This window comes from Miniopterus schreibersii (genome assembly GCF_964146895.1).
Source record: "Miniopterus schreibersii genome assembly, chromosome: 2".
NCBI lineage: Eukaryota > Metazoa > Chordata > Mammalia > Chiroptera > Miniopteridae > Miniopterus > Miniopterus schreibersii.
The window spans coordinates 165,880,065-165,904,899 of record NC_138102.1 but is presented as its reverse complement, the minus strand read 5'-3'; the positions used below and the strand labels follow the sequence as shown (position 1 = coordinate 165,904,899).

The window sequence follows — 24,835 nt, the reverse complement described above, 5'->3', positions numbered from 1 at the left end:
TGTTCAGGCTGACCCCCACCTGACAAGGGCTGACCCCCAGCTGGTATCAAGCGCACCCTGACCTGACAGGGCATGGGCTGCCACCTTGGCACTGGGCTCCAAGCATGCTGCCAGCCTCTGCCAGCCTGAGTCCCTGCTGGGCAATCAGCTTATTTCTCAAGATGCAGGGAGTCACAGGGAATCCCCATGGCAAGAAATCGAGGTGTTTTATCCTGTGAAAAATCACAGAAGGCCCTGCTTTGAATTCCTCATCCTCATGAGTATACTGGAGTCATTTCCACTTGCCTGACTCTAGGGCAGGACAGCTGATGACAGAGTATTGTTTGACCTTGACCTTGGGGAGTTGGAGAGGGCATCCCCTGGCTCGCTGTGAAAAACTCCCTCTGCCAGGGCCTCGGTAAGTGAGGAGTTGTGATTATTTCAATACGGACTGAATGAAGATCTGTTTGTTCTGACTGTGAAGAAAGTTTTCATGAAGCAAACAAGAAATATAAACAAGAACTGGAGGGGAATCCTACGGCTTCTTACAAGCTTGATATGCTAATTACAAACTATGCTTATCTTTTGTATGAAAGCAGGTCCCCTCAGGAAGTTATATGTTAGCTAGTTGTTATGAGAATTTCAAAGGTACTGCATGGGTTTCTTTTTTCTTTTTTTGAGTATGTTATCATTTAGGCAAGTGTTAACATCTATTTACTCATTCATGTGTTCAATAAATATTTACTGAGCTCTTAAAAAAAAAGACACAATAAAATGCTCTGTGAAAATAAAAACATAAAAATAGATCCTCCTTGGGTAGTGGGGTTTATTTTAAAAATAGATACTTCCTGAGAGGTTATCAACATATCTAGCCCAGCAGAGAAAGAAAAGTAGCTGGGACCACCTCAGATGTGCATGAGCTAAAACCACACAGGAAATCTCAAACTCAAGGAGCTTACTGCACGCCACACAGCCCAGAGCAAGGAGCATTTCACCGTGTGAGGCAGGGCCTCCTCTTTGTCTTCACTTTCGTGCAAAGTCTAGAAACAACCCAGGAGGAAAATTTTTAAAATAACATTAATTCAAGATTTGCTTTTAAACCCTTGGCTAATGCTAAAGTGGGCCCCTTGGGTATGGATTTATCAAGTAAGATCGCAGTAACAAACATTTGCATGAGAATAGGACATTGTTTTAAAGTGTCCAGTTATTGGAAATGTCATGTTTGGGCCCAGAATTTGATTTCTTTGTTGTTGTTGTTTAGTACTTTTTTACTCTCTCAAAGATGAGTGAGTATGGGCTGATCCTTTGTGCTGTCATATGTATTTCATTGTTTACTAGCTGAAGCCAACTGACATTTAGGGAATTCATAGGTCAAGTACAGTTTAGGGGCGGTTGGGCTTTTGTTTTGTTGTTGTTATTGTTGGTGTTTCATATAAATCACGCCATCTAATCCTCAACAAACTGGATAATAGGTTGTTATCCTCACTTTATAGATGAAGAAACTAAGATTTGAGTGCATTACATACTCAGAAAATGGCAAATAAAGTATATTTCAATATTCGTTTTTACTTTTATAGGTAAGAAATAGGAGAGTGAATGATGTGTCCATTCTCATTCCACTTAATAATTATGTGCCTTATTATTAATCCCACCTGCAATTCAGAGCAGAAAATGTTTTGTCAAATTCTAAAAAAAATAAATTGACCTTTCCACAAAACCATTTTGTTTTCTACATTCAAGGCATGTTTACATTCACGCACAAAAGTTACTTATGTGAGACAAAACGGGGCAGGCTAGATTTGTGCTCCAGGTGGCCAGTATGAGCTCACAATGATACCACGCAATGAATGAGCAACACGGAAATGTCGAGTTCAAGAGTCCAAAAGTAGGCCCATGGGTGCTTTTCTAGAGAATTGTGGGGGAGGGGAGAGCCACTAAGCTTGAACACCATTTGCAGCGTAAATAAGGAAATGTGTTAACTCTTACTACCTTATTGAAAGCATTTTCATCACCTTTCAGCTTTCAAAATGATTTTTCAATGTCTCACCCTCGTCAGGATTACATCTTAAATGCTTAGGAAGTGAAGGGCCATGGACAAGAACTCTTCTCTTATTAGGAAGAAAGATTTCCTAATCTCTCCAACACACAGGTCCACGGTGCCAAATTCTAACGATACCTTAGGTGGGGCTCAGAACTCTTCAAGCCCCAGTGTCTGTACAGAGTAATTCAATCATCCATTTCTAGAAGGAGGAAAAACATCCTAAAAGGCAGCTTTTCAAAGAGTAACTGGTCCTCTCCAAAAAAGAGCTGCCCACATGTTCTCCTTTCTCACACATACACTCTGCTGTGCAAAAACGCCGAGTTCCACGGCTGGCTGGCGTGGCTCAGTGGTTGAGCATCGACCTAGGGTCCAAGAGATCGAGGCTCAGGGCACATGCCCAGGTTGCAGGCTCAGTCCCCGGTGGGGGGCGCGCAGGAGGCAGCCGATCAATGACTCATCGTTGATGTTTCTATCTCTCCCTCCCTCTCCCTTCCTCTCTCTGAAATCTATAAAGCACGAAGTTTCAGAGAAGGAAAATCTTGTGGGAATCCATATTAGTAAAGCTCGTTTCAGCCTCACAATCCAAATGTTGGTAAGCTCAAATAACCAAGATTTTTTAGGAACAGGGTCCTATACCATAATCTATCTTAATAGCAGCATCACAGGTAGATAATTTCTTTCCTAACAGATAAATACTCATAACTACTGGGTAAATAATGCAAATATTATTAATGTATCATGTTTGCTCTTGGAAATCCTTAAATAATAAAAGATATATAACTGCCCTAGCTGGTTTTGCTCAGTGGTTAGAACATCCGCCTGCAGACTGAAGAGTCCCAGGTTCGATTCTGGCCAAGGACGTGTACCTTGATTACACTTGATGTGTCTCTCTCACATCAATGTTTCTCTCTCTTCCACTCTCTCTGAAAAAGCAATGGAAAAAATATCCTCAGATGAAAATTAATATATATATCAAAGTTCAGTCTATCACAATCATAAAACATCAATATTTAAGAGTTCTAAATGTTTAAGAGTTGAAATTATTCAGTAGGATAAAGAAAATTTATTGTAGCATCATTAGTCCTTAGATTTGCATCTGTCAAATTACAACATATCTTCTTATATATATATATTTATATCTCCAAGTTGACTATACATTTAGTAAATGCAGAAATTGTGTCTCATTTGCTTTTGTATAACCAACACCCAGTGCAATGTCTGGCATATAAAAAAACCACATTATTGAATAAATAAATATTTTTGTGGTTAAACATAGTAGAAGACATTTTAAATTATGATAAGCACACAAAAACTTTTATTCCCTTGTTTGTTGCTTTCACACTTGATTTCTTCTTATTAATAACATCTGATGTTATTTTCCACTACTCGTTGTTGAAAATTGGGGCAACATGAAACATCTAAAGAAACAAAAAAAAACATTAAAATTCCCTTTTTTCCAAGCATTTCTCATATTATTGAATACTTCATAAAAATAATTTAAAGTCTTCATATTTTTCAGTTGTATGGTTGTATCATATATTTCTAATCCTGCCACCATAATTAGAAACAAGATTTTCTCTAGTACTTGGCAATTCAAATAATCCTGAAGTAAAAATCTAAATGTGTAGCATTTTGTTCAACCATGTTAATTTCTAGAAGTGGAATCATTAGTCCAAAAAGTATTTCCTTTCTAAGACTAAAAATATATTTTGTTAAACTTATTTACAGTACTTGTGTAGTAACTGAAATTTCCTCATAAAGTAACAGCTTATAAGAATATATTTATTACTTTATTCTTACCAGTATGACTTATTTTCAAATACGAGCCTTGATTTTAGAGCTTGGTTTGTGTGATGATGCCATCTGGTGGCCATAGGAAAATTACAAAATCTGAAGTGAAAAAAATCCTTTGGTAACTAATAACAAAAGTAAATTTATCGAGTGGCAGCAAAAATCACAGGTCTGTAAGTTTTCAAAAAGCACTCTTGCTGTTTGTAGACCTAAAAAATTCTCAGTAACCATATAAAATAAGTCCCACAAACTGTTTCAAATGAAACTCATTCATTCACCTGAATTTCAGGAGCACCTCTCACCTGGTGACTATTCTAGCAATTGTCGGAGACCAAGATGAGCACAACACGTGACCTCAGGAATACAGAAAGCAAACTTAACCGGAGGCTTTTGCAAATGGGAAGTAATATTTACTCCTATTTGTAATTCAAATCATCCTTATTTTATAAAATGCATGATATCTAATTGTGTCTAAAACAGCCCCAATCATTATTCCTTCCTCCTGGTATTCATGCCATTGTGTAACCCTCTTCTCAGGCCTATAAGCTGCTTTCTATGTCTCTCCATCTCTTCCCCACCCCCTCAGGAAACAAACTGCTCTGATTTGAATATCATATCATATGGAGAATTCATTGACTCTCAGAGGGAAGGCGGGGGTGGGTGGGTGGGGAGAGATTAACTTGGGAATTTAGATGCATATAAGCATAACCCTTGGACACTGACAATAGTGTGGTGAAGGGCTGGAGGGAGGGGGTGCAGGGTGAAGGGGATCAATGGGGGGAAAAGGGGAGCATTTGTAATACTTTCAACAATAAAGATAAATTAAAGAAAAAAATTACAAAACCTATGGCTATTCTTATACTTAAACCTACCCTAAAATATAATAGTAGCTTTGAAACTTCACTTTGTTTAAACTTTACTTTATTCCTATAATTTTTATATTTCTCTAAGGCTATAATTAGTCTTGTACTTTCCAATAGTTGCATTACTATGTCTTTTGATACTTTTCTGGGTTTGCAATAATGTCCCTAGACCAACAAGCAAAATATTTCACAAAATGGTTTATTAAACAATTGGTTTTTAGTCAGAGTTTGGGACCCGTTTGCTTTTCCCACAGTGATTTAACTCAAGTTGCAGGCCCCCAAGTTGGCTCTTGTTTTGGAATTAAAATCATTTGTTACAAAAATAAGATATTTTAAATTCTCACCTTTCACATAGGTTTGGGATTTTTATAACCTAAAATCTTCATTACGAGTGATATGTTTTAAGTCTCACCTAACATTTCATTATGTATTATCCTACCATGATATATGATATAATGTGTTAGCATTATTATGAATTACATATACATTATTGCATTATTTAAACTTAGAGCCATTTAGAAGTTCTGTGTCCTAGTAAAGAGGAATCAAAGTTTTGCATTTGCCTCCCTTTGTTAGACATTTGGCTAAATCGTTATTTTAAAACACAATATTGTACTCTCTTTTCTCTTGTTACTTTCTTGTATATGATCATCCTGTTTGTGGTTCTGCTTTTTCTGGACTATTTAACTTACAGTCCCCAACATTTTCCTTTCTTATACAGCTAAAATAAATATTTCTCTATACTATATACACACATATACAGAAAAACAGGAAACAAATCCATTTAGATACGTCAACACACTTAATAAAATTATTAACTTATTATAAAACATTTAAAAATATCTATTATAGTTCTGCTTTCTGATTACAACAACCTATGTCTACAAACTTTTCTACATATTAGAAGAATGGCAATAAGGGCCCAAACATCACTGTATAACACTTACATGCAATTCCCCGGCATTAGCATCATCTCCATAAATAACAAAGGCTTATAAATAGCAAACATACATTGACTCTATGTCAAATAAAACGAGAGATCTTTCCTATATTTTCTTTAATGTAATTAATTCACAGGCCCAGGAAGAGATGATGACCTGTGGCTCTGAGATGTTGGACTCAGCCTTAGAAGTCACGAGGCATATTATAAGAAAAACTTCTTTCTTACCAGTAAAAGCCTTATAAGTAGTGTTTGTGCATATCAGATGCAAAAAGAAATATTTTGATTCAGAATAAAAAAAAATATTCTAGAAGCAGTTAAAGTCTATGATTGACTACCTGGGGGGCGGGGGGGGGAATGAGTTCTGTTTCCCTGAAGGTGTTCAAACACGGTAGATAACCACTTGGCAGGGAAGCTGTAGAGAGAAATGTATAAGTTTATTGGATTGTTGAACCCGTACGGATCCTGTTCAAACCTATGGTTTTAGGATTTTGTAAAAATAGATGCTTAACAAAATCGTATTTCCTGTCAGAAGTTCTGGATTGCATGTTCTTCCTTTTGTCATGAGATTTCGCTTCTGTGTAAATATCCCCCTCAGTCAGTTCTGGGAAGTAGGGAAATATATTAAGATAAGATATGGGGGAAGGAGAACCTCCTCCATCATGGTTCAAAAACAATCACTACAATTTATACATCCCATACAACATATGAGAACTGGTCGTCAATAAAAATCATGCTTGAGTAAATGCTCTTCCTCTTTTATGAGAATTCCTTTGAAAACCCTTCTTAAGTGAAGTTTCTGTTGGAATTTCACTGTGGTCTTCTGCAAGCTGGAGGGCTGCTGTTGTGCCAGTGACGGGTGGAGAAATGGTTTAATTTGCAGGGAGCAAAACTATAAGGCGTTAAGACAAAAGATTATCATTTCAAAGAGCCTCTCCTCCTGCTGTGATTAGAAAAAAAGATTAAAAGAACAGGTCAGAATACATAAAAGCAGAGCTGTAAGGGAAAAGGTCCGCTGAAAAGCTGCAGTTTGGCTGCCTGGGAGATTGAAGACCCCTTTATTTTAAAGCCACAAATCACAAGCGTTTCCTGTTTGTTTTGTTTGCAACCTTTAAACCACCTTGTTTTTTTGCACAGCACATCCTCTGCTTACTATAATGCCAAATTAGAAGAACACAATTTTTAGCTACAGTGATAATATCTCCAGAATGATTCTAATTTCTCCACCCCGTTTTTCCTAAGTCCATTCCCACTTGTCACACAACCTGCTTATATGTTTAATTCAGTGTGAATTACCTCTCCTGTGAGGTGAGGAACCCATTGCAATCTGATTTTTCTCTTGTTAATCTGTCTCTGTTAATTTAATAATTAGACCAGCCAGAACTTCAAAAGTGGGAGGAAAAGTATTAACACCTTTTATCAGCCACACACAATACAATGACATGATGTAATGTAGTCACTGTTGTTCCTCATTAGCAGTGTGTTATGTGAAAGGAACCAAAGTTTGGCGGCCCTGAAGCTGCTTTTTTGTGCTTGTTTGTCCAACCTGTCTTCCTAAACAAGAATCAGCCTGGATGGGGTCGGGGCCTGGGAATCTGCCTTTTAACAAACTCCCCAGAGGATCCTTGTGCTCAGGAAATCTCGAGAACCACTGCCAAATAATCCCCACAAGCCTGAGTCATTTGCTGGGCAGCAAGGTAAACGTAGTTAGTTTTTTGTTGTGTTTTGTTTTGTCATTTTGAATATCTAGAACTTACCCTAGTTTTCTATACATAGTAGTTGCTTAAGGAATACTTTTTGAATAAAAATGGACTCTAAAGATTTCCTTATTATTTACCTTTGAAGTACATTTTGCATATTTGACACTTAAAGTATACATTGCCTTACTTCTGTTAGTTTCATCGTAACTAACACCCTGAGAGATTTTTCAAATAAGTCAGAGGTGTGCCACCCCTCTGCTTCTACTTCATACCACTGGAACATAGTTTTCTTCACAGCCAACCAAGAAATAGCTTCTTTTTTCTACCTGTCTCTGTCTCTTTCTCTCTCACAGGCTTGCTTGCCCTTGGAAACCAGCTAGCACATTTTGTTTGTTTGTTTGTTTTTTAAAATTTATCTTTATTGTTGAAAGTGTTACAGATATCATCCTTTTTTCCCACCCCCAGATCCCCTCCACCCGCCCCCACCCCATCCCCAGGCATTCCCCACATTGTCGTCTGTGTCCATGGGTTATGCATATAAATTCTTGGATTAATCTCCCCCCACCCTCTCCCCCACCCCCACCTTCCCACTGAGACTCATCAGTCTGTTCCATGTTCGATGTCTCTGGATCTATTTTGTTCCTCAGTCTATTTTGTTTATTAGATTCCACATATGAGTGAGATCATGTAAAACAGAATCAGGAAGAATCAGAAAACCTGAATAGGCCAATAACAACTGATGACATCAAAGCCATAATAGAAAAACTCCCAGCAAAAAGCCCTGGTCTGGACAGTTTCACAGGGGAGCTTTCTAATTCTTTAAGTTGTAGGGTTAGATAGTTTACTGAAACTTTTTCTTGCTTTTTGAGATAGGCCTGTAGTGCTATGAACTTTCCTCTTAGGACTGCTTTTACTGTGTCCCATAGATTTGAGTTGTGTGTTCATTTTCATCTGTTTCCAGGACATTCTTGATTTCTTTCTTGATCTTATTGGTAACCCATTCATTGTTTAATAACATGCTATTTACCTCTATGTATTTGAACGCTTTTGAGTGTTTTTACTGTAGTTGATTTCTAATTTCATGCCATTGTGATCCGAGATGCTTGATATGATTTCAATCTTCTTGAACTTGTAGAGACTTGTTCTGTGTCCTAACGTGTGGTCTAACTTTGAGAATGTTCCGTGTGCACTTGAGAGGAACGTTTACTCTGCCACTTTGGGGTGAAATGTTCTGTAAATATCAATTAAATCTATCTACTCTAGTGTGCCATTTAGAGTCACTGTTTCTGTGTTGACTTTTGTCTGGAAGATCTATCCTGTAAAGTCAGTGGGGTGTTAAAGTCCACGACTATGACTGTATTGCTGTTGATCTCTCCCTTAAGGTCCTTAAGGCTATTATTGATAGGTCCCTATTTATTGCTATTTTAATTCTTTACATCTATATTTCTTTTTTAATGCTCACTTTTCTTCTAAGACCTCCCTGATAAAAGCCACTAATGTGTTTGTTTTATATTGCTTTCATTCATGACAAAAGCAAACTGCTACTGAGGCAAGAAAATTTATACAAATTAGGAAAGAGGGTGTAAAAAACATTTTTTTGGTGCAATTTGGATGAATGGACATTTGCTTAATGTAATCCAAAATGGCCTAATAGGAGACAAAGGAGCTCAGTCGAGCAGGAAAGCGGACAGTCATTCTAACGGGACTGGAATATGAGCAGCTGTGCCTCTTAAGCTGATTAGCAAGAGAAGAAAGAGCAAGAAAAGCAGATGAGCCCAAGTAAAACTCACGGTGGAGCCTGTAATGGGTAAAACGACCTGCATTGAGCATAGAGGTTCAGGGTGTCCAGTAACCACTTCAGAACACTGAGTTATCTCAGGATTTTTTTTTGTAAAATATCTGGATTCCACTTTGAGATTCTGACAAAAACATGGCAGATCAAATCTAAGAAGGAAAAACTGAAAACGATGCGTTCCACACTATTGCTTTCTGATAATCATCTCTTCACATCGTGAGCCTGCACCCACCTTCTGACAATGAACTCAGTATCAGGTTCAACTTTTTTTTAAGAATCAGGTTCAGCCTGGCTGGGCTTGGCTCAGCAGTTGAGCATCGACCTGGGATCCAGGCAATCGGGGTTCGATTCCCGGTCAGGGCATATGCCCGGGTTGAGGGCTCGATCAATGACTCTCTCATCATTGATGTTTCTATCTCTCTCTCTCCCTCTCCTTTCCTCTCTCTGAAATCAATAAAGATATATTAAAAAAAAAAAAAAAGAATCAGGTTCAATTTGTGTCTCCTCTTGGTCTTACTGCTACTGTAACAGACTAAAAGGCCTATTTTAAATAATAATAATAATTTGCATGAAAGCATTGCACCCACCATTTTTCAATGCCTATAACAACATATATATCTTCTTTTGTACCCAGGAAAATATCCATTATTCTCAATTATTATCATTCACAGCCTATTGAGCTAATGCAAAGATAGCTCAGCTGAAGCTGAAAGTCAGAGCTATGTCACTGTCAGCGTGGAGTCAGGGGGTCAGGATTCAACCTGACTCCAACTATTTAATTGAATAATCTTACTAAGCCTTGCTTTCATCATCTATAAGATGATGATAAAGGTATTGATCGCTTACCGGTGAGGCTGCGTGTCTCCCCTGTCTCAAGCCTACAGCTGGCCTGTCCAGCTGTGGACGCCTTTGCGGACTCTGACAAGCACCGCCCCAGAGGATGGGAGAGCGGGGTTCACCAGCGGCTGTGCCCCCTGCAATGCAGGTTCCTCGTTTGCATTCGGGATGAACTACAGCTGCAGCTACAACTAATGGGAGACACGAGACGGAAAGAAATCCGCACGCGCATCTCCTCTCCCCTCCTGCCCCCACCTGCTGCTTAGAATCGCGGTTTCTGTACAGCCGCACTCCCCGCGGCCAAGTGGCCGGCTTTGTTCCTCGTGGAGCAGCGGCCAGCCCGGTTCTGCGTCCCCCAGAATTTGTCCCCATCCTCCCCGCTGAACGCCCCTGTTTCCTCATTTTCACTGCCCCGCCAAGCATGGGGAGGCCCTAAGTTTTCCTGGGGCTCTGTTTGGTCGAGACACTGGGAAGCGCAGCCCGGAGGAGTCAGCGCCCCTGCAGCGCAAGCTGAGCTGGGGGAGGGAGGGACAGCTCTGAGCACGGCCGGCCCGAGGGGCACCTGCGGCCTCGGCACTCAGTGCCACCCTGTCCTGCGTGCACACCGCAGCCAGGTCACGGCGTCGTGCCCCCGCCTCATGTGAGCCACTGTCTGCTACCAGCAAAGAGGCTCTTGCCCTCTCCCGCCACGAGAGACACTGCAGGGTCGCAAAACTTGCTGCCACGAGATACATCTCTTTGGCGTAAGGGTTATTTTAAGCTGATTATTTTTAAGAAACAGAAAACTCAGGAAGTATTTCATTCTCCTCCCCCTTTACTAACTAAAAAAATTTAGATAGAGGGCCTGTTCCAGGAAGAGAGCTATTATTAGAATAACTACAAAGCATATGGGCTGGGTGTGGGGAGTTGGGGGGCTGGATGGAGGGGGGAAGCTTGGCAGGACCTGGAGATCCAAGTCCTCTCTGTGTCCCATTGTCTCTACATGACCAAGGTTATTTAACCAAACATTTGTTTTTCCAGAAAGTACAAGATGGTACATTTTCAGGCTGTCCAAGGCTTCACAAAAAAACAGCAGTTTTTACTCATGTAACAGGTTTTTACCTGTGAATTGTTTCTCCACCACTTTGAAGTCCCAGACCACTACCCCCTTCACCTTAGCTCAGAATATCATATCAGCTTTGATTGCCTGACTGTATATTCTTATGGATCCCCTTTCATACATAATTAAATGTGGATTTTGCCCTAGCTGGTTTTGCTCAGTGGTTAGAGTGCCGGCCCATGGACTGAAGGGTCCTGGGTTTGATTCCGGCCAAGGGATATACCTCGGTTGCAGGCTAAATCCCACCTCCTGCACAAGCTCGATCCCCAGGCTTGTGCAGGAGGCAACCAATCGACATGTCTCTCTCACATCGATGTTTCTCTCTCTCCCTTCCACTCCCTGAAAAACAATGAAAAAAATATCCTCAGGTGGGGATTAAAATAAAATAAATGTGGTTTTTATCCTGTTAATTTGTCTCATCTCAATTTAGTCTTAAAATCTAGAGGGGTAGGGTAATTAATTTTTTTCCTCTCCTACAATACAGCCCAATTAATCATTGTATCTGCCTCAAATATCAGGCCTCCAAATGATATGCAGTCCTGCCCATTAACTCTAGATCCGGCCCCTCCTAGTTTGGAAATCTACAAAGAATTTATTTTTAAACTAATGGGAGTAATAATTAAATTAACAAGATAACATCAATTTACCAAAAAAAAATTTATTTCCATAAACTAACAACAAATAATTTGAAAAAAGTTAAAAGCCACTTATAATAGTAACAACAATATGAATTTAACAAAATATATATAAGACATATATCCTGAAATGCACCACATTGTTGGGAGAAATTAAAGACCTAACTAAATGGAAAAATAAATCATGTTCATGAATTCTAACACTCAATATTATTAAGATGTCAATTCTCCCAAATTAATCTACAGATTCAATGCAATCTCAATCAGGTATTTTTGAAGAGATTTTGAGAAAATAAAAGATTCTGGAATAGTCAATATACAGTGTAATTTTTTTTTTAAATCATCACGTTTTATTCTTTTTAATTGTTGTTACATGGCTGAAAGCAATAGGTATTATTCCTTTCAAGTACCAACAGGAAGCTTCACCATTTTTTTCATTAAATTTATTGGAGTGACATTGGTAAATAAAAGTATATTTACTTTTCAGGTGTACGATTCTGTAACACATCAGGTGTACAATTTATAACACATCATCTGTATGCTGCATTGTGTGCCCACTACCCCAAGTCAAATCTTTCCCCATCATATACTCGACCCCCTACTCCTTCCCCTCGGTAATCACCATCCTGTTGTCTGTGTCTATGAGTTTTTGTTTGTTTTTTGTCTTGGTTGTTCATTTGTTGCCTTCAGTTTTATATCCCACATAGGAGTGAAATCATACGGTTCGCTTTCTGACATTTTGTTTAGCATGATATTCTCAAGATCCACCTGTGTTGTTGCAAAGGGCAATGTTTCGTCTTTTCTCAGGGCTGACTAGTGTTTCATTGTATCTGTACCACATGTTCTTTGGTCATCTACTGAGGGACATGATACTTCTGTTGTTTCCATATCTTGGGCGCTGTGAATGATGCTGCAATGAAAACAGAGGTACATATGACATTGCAAATAAATGTTTTCCATTTTGGGGGGTAGACGCCCATAAGAGGGGTTGCTGGGTCATATGGTAACTCTGACTTTTTGAGGAACCTCCATACTGTTTTCCACAGTGGCTGTACCAGTTTACATTCCCACCAGCACTGAGTGAGGGCTCCTTTGGATCCACAACCTCTCCCACACTTGTTATGACCTGTCTTGTTAACAGCCATTCGAACAAGTGTGAGGTGGCATCTCACTGTAGTTCTGATTTGCATTTCCTTAATAGTTCGATCCCAGTCCCCAAGTTGGGACACGTGACAAAATTTAAATATGGAATGTGGAGAAAGCATAGTACTATATCAGTGCTAAGTCTCCTGATTTTGATAACTGGGCTATGGTTATACCAGAGTAAGTCCTTGTTCTTGTAAAATATTTAGATAAAGGACATAATATTCCCAATTTATTATCAAACAGATCAGCAAGGGGAGGGAGAAAGAAGCCAATAAAGTGCAGATAGTAAAATATAAACAAATGGTCTATGGGTAAAGGTTATATGAGGGTTCCTTATACTATTGTTTCAACTACTCAGGAAGTTTGAAATTATAGCAAAATATATTTTTAAAGATGAGAAGTAAGCATCTAGATGAGTGGGGGGGGGAGGAAGATATCTTTTTGTTTTTAGTTCTTAATTGTGCTATCTCTCAAAGCCAGAGGTTATTGCAGTGACTTATCCTAAAAATAAGGAGAAGACCCAGGTATTTATGAGTTTTCTTATTGGTTCTGTGAGTAGTTCCAGGAAAGAGAAAGAGAACAATTCCGCAGGTCCACTGAAGAGAGGGGTAACTTCTCTCCAAAGGCAACTTTCTCTCCTCTGAGAAGACCCATGACGTCTGATCTCTCAAATTGTTGTCCAAAAGAGCATTTTCTTCCCTTCCAGCTCATCTCCGTTTCCACAATGGACCAAGCCCTGCAGTCAAAAACATCATTTTGTTAAGTAATCACATATTATTTAGTGTGTTTAGGAAACACACTAAAATAATAAAATTCCATTCTACCTTTTCCTCTTTGTGTATGGTAAAAGCATATTTATTTAAGAGCAGGGAAAATTCTCTTCTCACAGATACAATTGTAGGTTCCAAAGCAATCCACAGTTGTTATTCTCGTTGAGGCTAAAAATGCACATTTTCCTCTCCCAGAGGCCATATTCATTATTGTAGAGTGACTGGAAAACAGAAAACATGTATGGTCAACTGTTTAATTCTGGGGCTTACAATAACATAAATCATTTTTTAAGTCAGTTGCCTAAAGATCAGGAATATGCAAATGTAAGTCATAACTTCATCATTAAAAGATTGTCTTTGGCTCTTCACCCATCAAATAGAATCTCACTCAGTCTCTTGATTACACCCACAGTCTCCCATTTTACTCCACACTGGACATTTTGGGTCAGAAGGCAAAATTCCCTTTCAGTATTGCTAAGGGATTGTGATATAGCAAACATGCTTTCTTATGTTACTTTTTTTCCAAAAAAGTGAGAGATTAAAAAGAGGACTGAATTACTATGATACAGATAACCACGTCTCATGTGTATATACTCTACAGAGAAAAATGTAGAATTGAAATGTAGTCAGAAATGAGGTTGTTTAATCAATCTTTTCATTTGTTTCATTTCTGTTCCTTCCCAATCTCATAGCTAATTAGCTAAAACAAGACAATCCTTCAAAAAATATCTAAAAGCAGGGCTTCTATTTCAGAAACATGGTGGATTAGGTACCAGAAATCTTTCTACTAAAAACAATAAAAAACGCTGAATACATGCCCGGCTGGCGTGGCTCAGCAGTTGAGCATCAACTCATGTACCAGGAGGTCACTGGTTCGATTCCCTGTCAGGGCAGGTGCCCGGGTTGCGGGCTCGATCCCCGGTAGGGGGCGTGCAGGAGGCAGCCGATCAATGTTTCTCTCATAGATGTTTCTGTCTCTCCCTCTCCCTTCTCTCTCTCTCAAAAAAATAATAACAATAATAATAACGAAATGCTGAATACAAAAAATTTAAACCTCTCGAATAAATTTATGAACTGGCAGGCAAGCAGCAAATTCACACTCCGGCGAAGGGTTAAGTAAAGGATGGGAACCCGGAGGGGCGAGTGAAGAGCCGCAGCCAGTTTTCCCTTGACCCGCGTGGCATGTGGAACAAGGAATCCACCCTCCACCCTACAGAGAAGACAAGCTACACAGGGTCGAGGCGCCAGAGGGATCGATTTTCAGTGTAAACACCCGAGAATTGTCTTGAACCTTAGATTCAAGCAGAAGAGCAAAAGACTAAGCCTGCCTAAGAATTCAAAATCCTAAGCCATCCCTCGGGTAATTTGCACCTGCTGTATTATTTAAGCATATTCAAATCTGCTGCAGGGAAAAGGGGAAAGAAACAAATAAGATAAATGAAACTAAACAGCTTAGGAGGCACAGGCAGAACACATAAGACATGTTAAATATGGATAAGTAAGTTAGTAACCAGGAGACATGTTAAGGTATAGATATGATAAGTAAGTTAGTAACCAGGAGACATGTTAAGGTATAGATACAATAAGTAGAGCTCATGTGTGCTGAACATAGGAAAGGAAGAAAGAACCAACTAACACTAAATAGCATGCACGAAATATTCATGATGCACAGAGATACTCAACATCCATGAGGTCTTAAGTTCACCTTCCATTGGCGACTCTTATTCTAACCCTCTGCCCAAGAAACACAAAATCCGTGGCCGCACATCAGGTTACCTGGAAAGCTGCTCCTGTGGCCAGGCTGACCACGCTCCTGCATCTCCCCGATTCAGAAAAGGTGTGTGCCGGACGCAAGAACCTTCTGCCCATTACTCAGATCTCAAATCAGGGTTAGAAACCACACCATCAGAAAAGGGTTTTGCAGCAGGTTGAGTCAGGCCATATGAAGACTGTATAACCCAGGAATCAAGTGATCCTTTCATTTGCTTGCAACTTATCCTAAGTGTGACAACCTATCCCACCCCACTCAAGTGTGACAAGCTATCCCAAGTCTTTCCTCTAGCAGAGTGTAATGTGCTTTACATTGATTTCATTAACTCTGCGATCTGAGCATCCTACTATGGCCCATGAGCCTTCTGCTCTGTGACCTCTGAGAGAGTTTGCCTGGAGTGTACTCATAGGCTATGTATATGTCAAGGTAACTTTCTGCATGACATCTTGTGTAGGTTTGCAGCTCAGAACTACGTGGCTTGCAGAGCCCAAATTTAAAATTAAAAATGGCCCAGCCCAGTCTGGCCAGCATGGCTCAGCCATTGAGCATCGACCTACAATCCGGCAGATGGAGGTCAGATCCCCAGTAGGGGCTGTGCAGGAGGCAGCCAATCAATGACTCTCATCATTGATGTTTCTATCTCTCTCTCTCCCTCTCCCTTCTTCTCTGAAATCAATAAAAACATATTTGGGAGGGGAAAAAAAAAGTGGCCCAGATTCATAAGGCCCCAAGGCATCCAACAAAAGCAAATTCTTTCCTGAGGAAGTCACCTTCTCAGTTCTCAAATAATTTCCACAGCAGCTCAAAAAGAAAAAAAACACCACTGAACACTACACAGAAAATGGCATCATGAACAAAACCCAGCAGATACAATAGATTAGACCCACAAAACTTCAAATATTAGAATTATCTAATACCAAGTAAAATAAGTATGTTTATTATCATTAAAGAAATAAAAGACAGCTTGAAAAAATGGGTAACTAGCAAGAAGATTTGAAAACATATAACAGAATTCCTAGAAATAAAAATGTAATACTTATGATTTTTTTAAAAATCATTGAGCAGATTATATCTTAATGTAAACCCAAGAGTTTACAAAATACTACACTTCTAAGTAGGACTATAGTGAAGTTGTGTGTGTGCGTGTGTGTGTACTCGCATAGATTTATATTTATAAATAATATATAAACATATATATGTAAAGTAATAAAGAAGTGTCAAATGAATTTTGGGGATACCCAAAATACTCATTTGTGGTTATGGGAGGGATCACTATGGCTAAATCAGGATGATCCAATCACTTCATATCACTTTAAGATTTTTTAAAATTCTGTGCACCTCATAACACACATTCTTTTGAGCATGTGTTTAGCATCATAATTTTATTATTAATAACCCTATATGATACTTCTCTTCCTTTTTAACTATACTTCTTAAAACACTTTCTTAATCATTCTACTTATTCTTACCAATAACCTCTACTTGAAAATGAGTTCAGCCGTGTGAAATGAGAGAAAATTCTTTTCAGATACAGTACTTCCAACCCCAACACCAATGTTGGAGTTTGAATGCATTCCAGAGACTTACATTCCAGATGTGCCCTTGTCAATCCATTCCCATTTATAGTTCTCTTCATTATATGATAATCCAATCCAGTAGTTATTTTGGTATGTCTGGGACTGAAGGAAGGCCTATCAAGGAATCAAAACATATCATGTGACTAAATTTCCATCTGCTAGATGGAGAAGATAGGAAAATCGGCCAGTCCTCTGCTGCTCCCCAAGTCATCCTGCATACCTCTTCCCAGAAAGACCTTTCCACCCTCAATCCCTGTATTTTCATTTTCCAACAGTTTTCTCCTAGTAAATTATTTATGTCAAAAATGGCTGACAGTGTCAAAGATTATTTAAAATGTAGTAAAAGCCCTAGCAGATTTTGCTCAGTGGTTAGAGCGCTGGCCGGCGGACTGAAGGGTTCCGAGTTTGATTCTGGCCAAGGGCACGAACCTCGGTTGCAGGCTCCATCCCGGCCCTGGTTGGGGTGCATGCGGGAGGCAACCAATCATGTGTCTCTCACAACAGTGTCTCTCTCTCTCTCCCTTCCACTCTCTCTGAAAAGCAATGGGAAAAATAACCTCAGGTGAGGATTTTTAAAAAAAAAAGGAAAAATATTAAAATTTAAATATCTAACAGTAAGAAATTTGTTAATATATTAATAATTTATGATACTTCATGAACTGATTCAAAATCATGCTCCGAAAAAATAAGGGTATAGAAAAATAATTATGACATGTTCTTAAATCAAAGAAGAAATCTTCAAAACCAATATATTAAACTAACAAGCCTATGTGGGGAGGTGTGCATGAAAGCCTTCAGCCTCACAAGAAGGAGCTTTGCTATAGTTTAGTATTTAGAAGGGGTAAAGGAAAAAGGAGAATTTAGAAATATTTACTAGTCCAAAAATGTACTATATCAAAGTGATATATTATATAATGTCTGATTAAATGACTGAGTATGTTTTTGAAATATAGGTTTAAATTTAACTGGATTTTACTGCAACAAACACAGAAAATATTTTGATTTGACAACATAAAATTCTTGTGTATTATCAAAACATTTATTAGATTTCTATATAAATGTTGTGTTGTTTTCCTAAATGATAAATAGCTGTTGCAAACATTTCTCTGTAAAAACACATTGTGTGTATGTGGATAGTTTTTATTAGTAATAAATCAAAAAGATAATTTTGATATCGTATCACTGTATGTTATCCTTTCACAATTCTTTTTGAAAGATATACATCTTGATATAATATATAACAATATTGATCAAGTAAATGTTACCTGCAGATGCTATGAAAATCACTATGAGGCTAATTCGTAAAATTGTCATCTGTCCCTCATCATTATCTCCGTTACGTAGATGGGGAAACTGAGGGCAAGAGAGGTTAAGTATTGTACCAGAGGTTACCAACCAGTAAGTGCCAGGGCTGGAATTGACCACAAGCAATCTGGTTCCTGGATTCCTTGTAGTAACTACTAGATCATGTTACTCCAGGATTTTAGTTGCCACTTTATTGAGAGAAATAACTGCTGGGTCCAGCCTGTATTTACCAAACAATTAAGTACTTTATTAAAGGAGAGGCATATTTCTCTGTGAGTAGTTTTCCTTTCTTTTTTTAAAATTTCTCTTTATTATTGAAAGAATTACAGATGTCCCCCTTTTCCCCCCATTGACCCCTTGGACTGGGGGGGGGGGGGCGGGGGGGGTGAGTGATTTTCTTGAAAGAAAGATGATTGCAAAGACCCAAACTGCATCCTCAAAGAGGTTTCCATTTTGGACATAATAATGCTCATGGCAGATAATATGTATTGAATATTTAGTAAGTAGTAAGATCATGTTCCTATTAGCAGGCAGAGTCTCCTGGGAGACTCTTAACTGTACAGTGTTTGCTCACTCAATAGACACAACACAAAGAATAGCTGAAGGTCCCTTTCTCTAGGCCCCTCCCCCATCCTCAATATCTTGGGTCTGAGGGTGTGAGACAGAGTCCAAGAGAATAAAAGTGAATATAATCATCCATGATACCAGTTCCTCTTCATCATCTATTTTCAAAAGAGATGATGTATAATTTTGACAAGTCTGTTTGCATCCCTTCCAGTTTTTCTTTTCGATGGTAAATAAGTAACAATTTACTCCACAACAGGACCAGTCTTCTTCACTGAGTTTGCCTACAACATATAAGGTAAAACGTTAAACTTCTTGTTATCTGGCATTCTGTTCAGCAGAGCAATATATTTACCAGCCATCCATAACTAAATAAAATCTTAATAGCTCTCAAGAATGATGATATGAGGTTCATCAAGATTCTGGAATGCCAAGAGCTATCTGCACTCCCAAGTTCAATGTAGCATTATGCACAATAGCCAAGATATGGATACAGCCCAAGTGTCTGTTAACAGATGAACGGATTAAAAAAAAAAAAAAAATGTGATCTATACATATTTGAAGTATGATTCAGCCTTAAAAAGAAGGAAATCCTGCCATATGTAACAACATGAATGAACCTTGAGGGTATTATGCTAAATAAAATAAGCCAGACACAGGACAAATACTACATGATTCCATTGCATGAGGTATTTTAAATAGTGCAGCTCAGAGAAACAGAAAGTAGCGTGGTGGTTACGGGGCGAGTAGGAGGGATAAAGGGCAGTTGCTCAGTGGGTGTGAAGTTTCAGTTATGCAAGATGAATAAGTTCTGGACATCTGCTGTACAACACGGTTTTTATAGTTGACAGTATTGCATTGTGCACTTAAAAACTTGATAAGAGGATAGATTGCATGTTAAGTTTTTTCTTACCACAAAAAGAAAAAAGGGACGCGAAGAAACTTTTGGAGATATTACCCTAATTGTGGATGGTTTTACAAGTGTCTGTATATGTCCAAACTCATCAAATTGTATACATGAAGTATGTACAGTTTTAAAAATATTATTAATACCTCAATAAGCTGCTTAAAGAATAATAAAATTCAAAAACATTTCTAGAATGACTTCTAAATAAAATAAACATTATTTGGATTTTTTCTCTTATATATTTTACAATACCAAATTAATGCTTTAATAATAGAGATGATAATTTCCACTGATTACCATGCCTAAATGAGGTTAAATATGCAAAAACTCCTTGTAAACTCTAAACCCTAAACAAATATGTATTAATTGTTGATAACCAGGTCAATTCACTCCATTGTTATGCATGATAAGAAAATGTATTGTATGAAATTAATATTTTAATCTCTTGCAATTTTTTTATAGGTATCACCACACAGAGTTGCACAAACATCAACACTATCACAAATCTTGCAGCTGCATTGGAGGGAGTACATATTGATCACAAACAGACCAAAAATCTGAAGTCAAGGCAGAATGGAAAGACAGACAGGCAGATACACACACACAATTATGTTTACAACAGCATCCAAATAAAAGGCCTTGTGCCCATTGCAGCCTAAGTCTATTTTTATTGGTAGCATCCATATTTAACGTCAGCAACAAAGTAGAAGTGACTAATTTGACCACAGGTCCAATATGATCTGAATTTTCAGGGGAGCTAACATACTATTTCACTTTCTGGGAACAATAGGCATGCAAGCACTGCCATTGAATTTTGGGAAATACATGGGTCTACTAATCCAAACATGGTTTCTAGGGTCTCAATTCCACACTTAAAATAAGCAACCCCAATAGCCATATTCTTTCTAAGAAGCATAAATTTAAAATTTCCAGTAGACCTAGATAACTAGCATATGTCAGAAGCCTGCCATTAGCTTTGAAGCTCCTGCAGAAGAAACAATGAAAAATCATACAATCTCTCACTGAAGATTTCCTTCATACCTGTATTTTGCAAGGATTTTGGAAAGGTTGTCTTCTTTCTATGACATATTTTATTTTCTCTTAAGAGTGAGACTAGTTTACTTTTCCCCTGAAGGTTTTTATTTTCTAGACTATCAGATGCCAAAGTCATATTTTTCAAAAGTTGCTTTGTTAAGTAGTTTTCATTTTGCATATTGTGGTACTTTTCTCTGAGATCTTGTAGAATTTCATCCTGCTGATGTTTTTCTTGAACATACTGAAAAACTGAAATTAATAGAATAGATATAATACAAAACTGTACCCATAATGCATAAATGTTGAAATTAAAGAGAAAAAAATCTCATTTTGACAATCAACCCATTTCATTACTTTAATTAGCAATTTGACATTTAGGAAGTTGCACCTCAGTAAATTGACCATTACACCTCAGGAAATTGACCATAAAAACGGAAACTTCAATCTTCTCACTATCAGCAACTTAAGAGCAGACTAAATAAAATAAGAGATCTGAATGAAATTATGATGGCAACACCTTACCATTCAGTTTAACTTCATTTTAATAGTTAGCACATTATTTCAAAATAGGTGCCAAAGTAAACATCGGTCAGGCAACATTTAGCAACATATCTGAGTGTGAAAACCTGTGCTAAGAAACATAAATAGCACCATTATTATTCAGTAGCATATCCACAAGAGAAAGGAGGGAGACCCAAATATGTCATTTTATCTGAGTGTAATATATTCGTGATTTTCTCTAAAGATATCAAGGAATTCAAATGAAACATAAAAGTTTGATGAATTCAAGATTCTAGCATCCATGTATAGAATCTCTCTTTTTACCAAATCATTTTATCATTGTATTCTTAGAAAAATAAGAGAAAGCCACAATTTCTTCTGAACAGTTGTTTCTCAAAGAATGTTTATCTAAGATCCACAATGATCTAAACTCAGGACACAGAATATTACCAAGTCCTGTATCAAAAGGAACATTACCGTGCATGGGGAAGAATGAGGGTCGCTGGAACAGGCCAGCGGAGCGGCAAGAGCATGTGATGTGTCTGGGACAAAGCCACTGGGCAAGAGGCACCTGAAACATCCCCTTATCACGGTCAGGGAACAACGGACGGAGCAGGTAATACCTGCAAAATCGGAGACTAGTGCCACGCCTCTCACTCGAAGGGTGACTTCAATTACTTACTCATTGTGCCCAGCGCTATGACTGTCATCATTAGAAGTAGACAGAGGATCCCAAGAGCCACTGCAACGAGACGCCAGGGTACTGAAAACCCTTTAAAAAAGAAAAGGCAATAATCATCAGGGGTAGAGCTCGGCCCACTGCTAACCTTCACTGGGCCACCATTTGAAACAAAGGGGCGAATGTTCTCTAAAAATGTTACGAAATGATATCATCCAAGTTGATCTAAATTTGGAATCTAGTACGTAGTTACAGTTTTAAAGTTTCTGACTGACACGCGCCATGGTAGAAATCCTACGCACAAGAACAGTTCGAGGATTTCAGAAGTGCGTCCCTTTCAAAGGCACAGAGGACGGGAAACCCGTACTGGCCTGCGCACTCCTGGCTGTGGCCACAGCTAACCGTGAGGAGGAAGGGAAAAGCGGCCAACATTCTGGAGAAACTGGTAGCCAAGGGTGGAGGTTCTGAAGCTGCAAATGTGGCTGCGGTTCATCTTAAAGGTATTTCTAGAAATCAGCTTTCCTTTCTTTCTCATCAATTCTGTTTTTCACTAGACGATGCTGTTTGTCTTCCTACGTTCGTGTCCTCAGTATCTGAAAGCTGTATCTCTTATCATCACTATATCAAAGCAGTAAAAGTTATTCTCAATTTAGAGTTTGTGACAATATTTGAAAGGAGAGAGAACAGAAAAATTAGAATGCTCCTTTAGACTTGAACATATTTGCAGCTTCATTGCCATCAAAGTTCAGTAAATATTTAAGACACCTAAAGTATCTTTTGTCTGAATAAAGTCATATTTTTCATCTCTTAACCATTCTCTTATACTTTTATTTGTCTAGGAAATGTGATGTTTTCTTGAGATGCTATGATCTTTTTTTTTTTTTACCCTCACCTGAAGATGTGTTTGTTTGTTTGTTAACTGATTTGAGAGAGAGAGAGAGAGAGAGAAACACTGATGTGAGAAACATCGATCAGTTGTCTCCCGTAGCACCCTGACCAGGAATGAAGCCTGCAACCCGGGTGTACAGGACACACTCCAACCAACTGAGCCACCCGGTCAGGGCTATTCTTTACTTTTAAAGGCCTCAAAAATTCCTCTGAACAAATTTGAAAGAAAACATTCTATTAGTCCCTCATATTTAAAGAATTCATTAATTTTTCCACTCTCACACACATAAAAAGACTTGTTCTACTACTACAATCCTTATGGTTTTGTATTACCATCTGAGATCCTGAAGTACAGATAGAAACTTTTGTTTTCAAACTTTGAGAGTTTGACAAGCCATAAGAAACAGTTAAATCCAGATGCTTAAAACAAATACCTTTGTCACCACTTTTCCCAGGCCTTTGAGTACCACCAGGCCTTAACATATTTTGTGACTCTGAAGAAGACTGAAGAAATGTCGGGGTTAAATAAATTACATCCTGATTGCTCATCTCTAGAGTACAAAGAGAAAAATGTTTTGTATTAAAACCTTGCATCAGGATGATTTCTATCTAATGAAAATTTTAAATGTCAGTCTGTAGGAACATACCAGAAACAAGAGGTATGCATGTATGTCTGCCTGTAATATGAATGCGTGTTCACGAACTACTTGGAATGTCTAAAGCACATAGACTGAGACTGAATTATATGAGACAATTATATAAGATTACACCCATGATTATTAAAAAAATATGAAAAGAATTTTAAAAATATTCACCATTAGTGTTAATAGGCTGGGTCCTACTCACCTCGCTAATCTAACTCAAAATGTTCAACATATATGTACAAATGTTAGGCAAAATTGGTAGCATCCCAAATGACTGAAACGCCTTTAAAATGATCAATTCAAAGCACAAAAATTCTGCATTTTTGAAATTCTGGAAAATATAAATATCTTAACTATAAAAAACAATATTCACATTCAATTTTACATATAAATATTAAGAAGTTCATGTATTCTTTTCAATTATAACATAACTCGACCAGAGTGTTTCCCAAAGTGTATCCCCATCCCATCAGCAAAAGAATTACTTGAGAGCTAAGATTACAGATTGGTTAACATCCCAGATATCCAGTGCCCCATGCAAGATGTACTGAATAAAAATTTCAGGTTGGAGCCAACACCTGCATTTTTCATCTCAAAGAACTACATGCACATTAAAATTTTAGAAATAACCTTCCTGTGTATGATGTTGTCAGAGAAGTTTATGTTAAAGTAAAATTTTTTAAAAGGCAATCATTAGGTAATATCTATAAAGAATTCAATTTATTAATATATATCAATATAAAAAAGAAATTGTTACGTAATAAATATTTAAATTGTACCTTGCTTCTTACATTAATCAATATGAAAAGATGATATACAAGAAACAGAGAGGACAGAAAACAAATCGCACATGTTACTCTGTCCTTTTAAAATCTTATTTTAATTTACAAAATTTTCTAAACTTCACTATTCACATTTTCTCCAATATCCTAAGGAAAAGGAGTCTTCAAGATGGATAAAATAACACGTAAATCCTTACGTCCAAATTAAAAGTAATCAACTCCTCAAATCCCTCTTCTTTATCTGATAACACTAAACACAAATCATAGCACATTAGAAAAAGAAAACCACCTTCCTGTGAGCGCTGAACTGGTTTGCACATTCCCTCCAGAGCTCGGGGAGCTCTCGTGCCGTCAGTCAGGAACGCTTTCCCACCAGGCCCAGGCTTTTGCCTGGTCATCTGGAATTAATAAAATACCATACCCCTAAAGTCCTTTCTTCCTAGAATGTTTTTCTTTCTAAGGAGAACTAATAAGCACTCAGGTACAAAGGCTGAGGGAGAAACAGCGAATGTTACCTGCGTCTGCGGGTGCAGTGACGCAGGTGGAGAAAGCGCCCGGGGAAAATGAGGAGGCGCAGCCGGCCTTC

General features: G+C 38.1%; 1 protein-coding gene across 1 annotated transcript; it reads right to left on the bottom strand.

Annotated features, from left to right (window-relative positions):
• Window positions 1-11,794: 11,794 nt before the first annotated feature.
• On the bottom strand, window positions 11,795-24,835 carry LOC308553152 (killer cell lectin-like receptor 2). The gene is made up of 8 exons (XM_081128869.1): window positions 24,765-24,835; window positions 23,258-23,374; window positions 21,939-22,028; window positions 20,762-21,004; window positions 18,955-19,097; window positions 16,955-17,058; window positions 13,651-13,817; window positions 11,795-13,562 (listed from the first exon to the last, which is right to left on the bottom strand). The coding sequence occupies exons 2-7, from the start codon at window positions 23,370-23,372 to the stop codon at window positions 13,682-13,684; spliced, it is 831 nt and encodes a 276-aa protein (XP_080984995.1). The 5' UTR covers window positions 23,373-23,374; window positions 24,765-24,835; the 3' UTR covers window positions 11,795-13,562; window positions 13,651-13,681.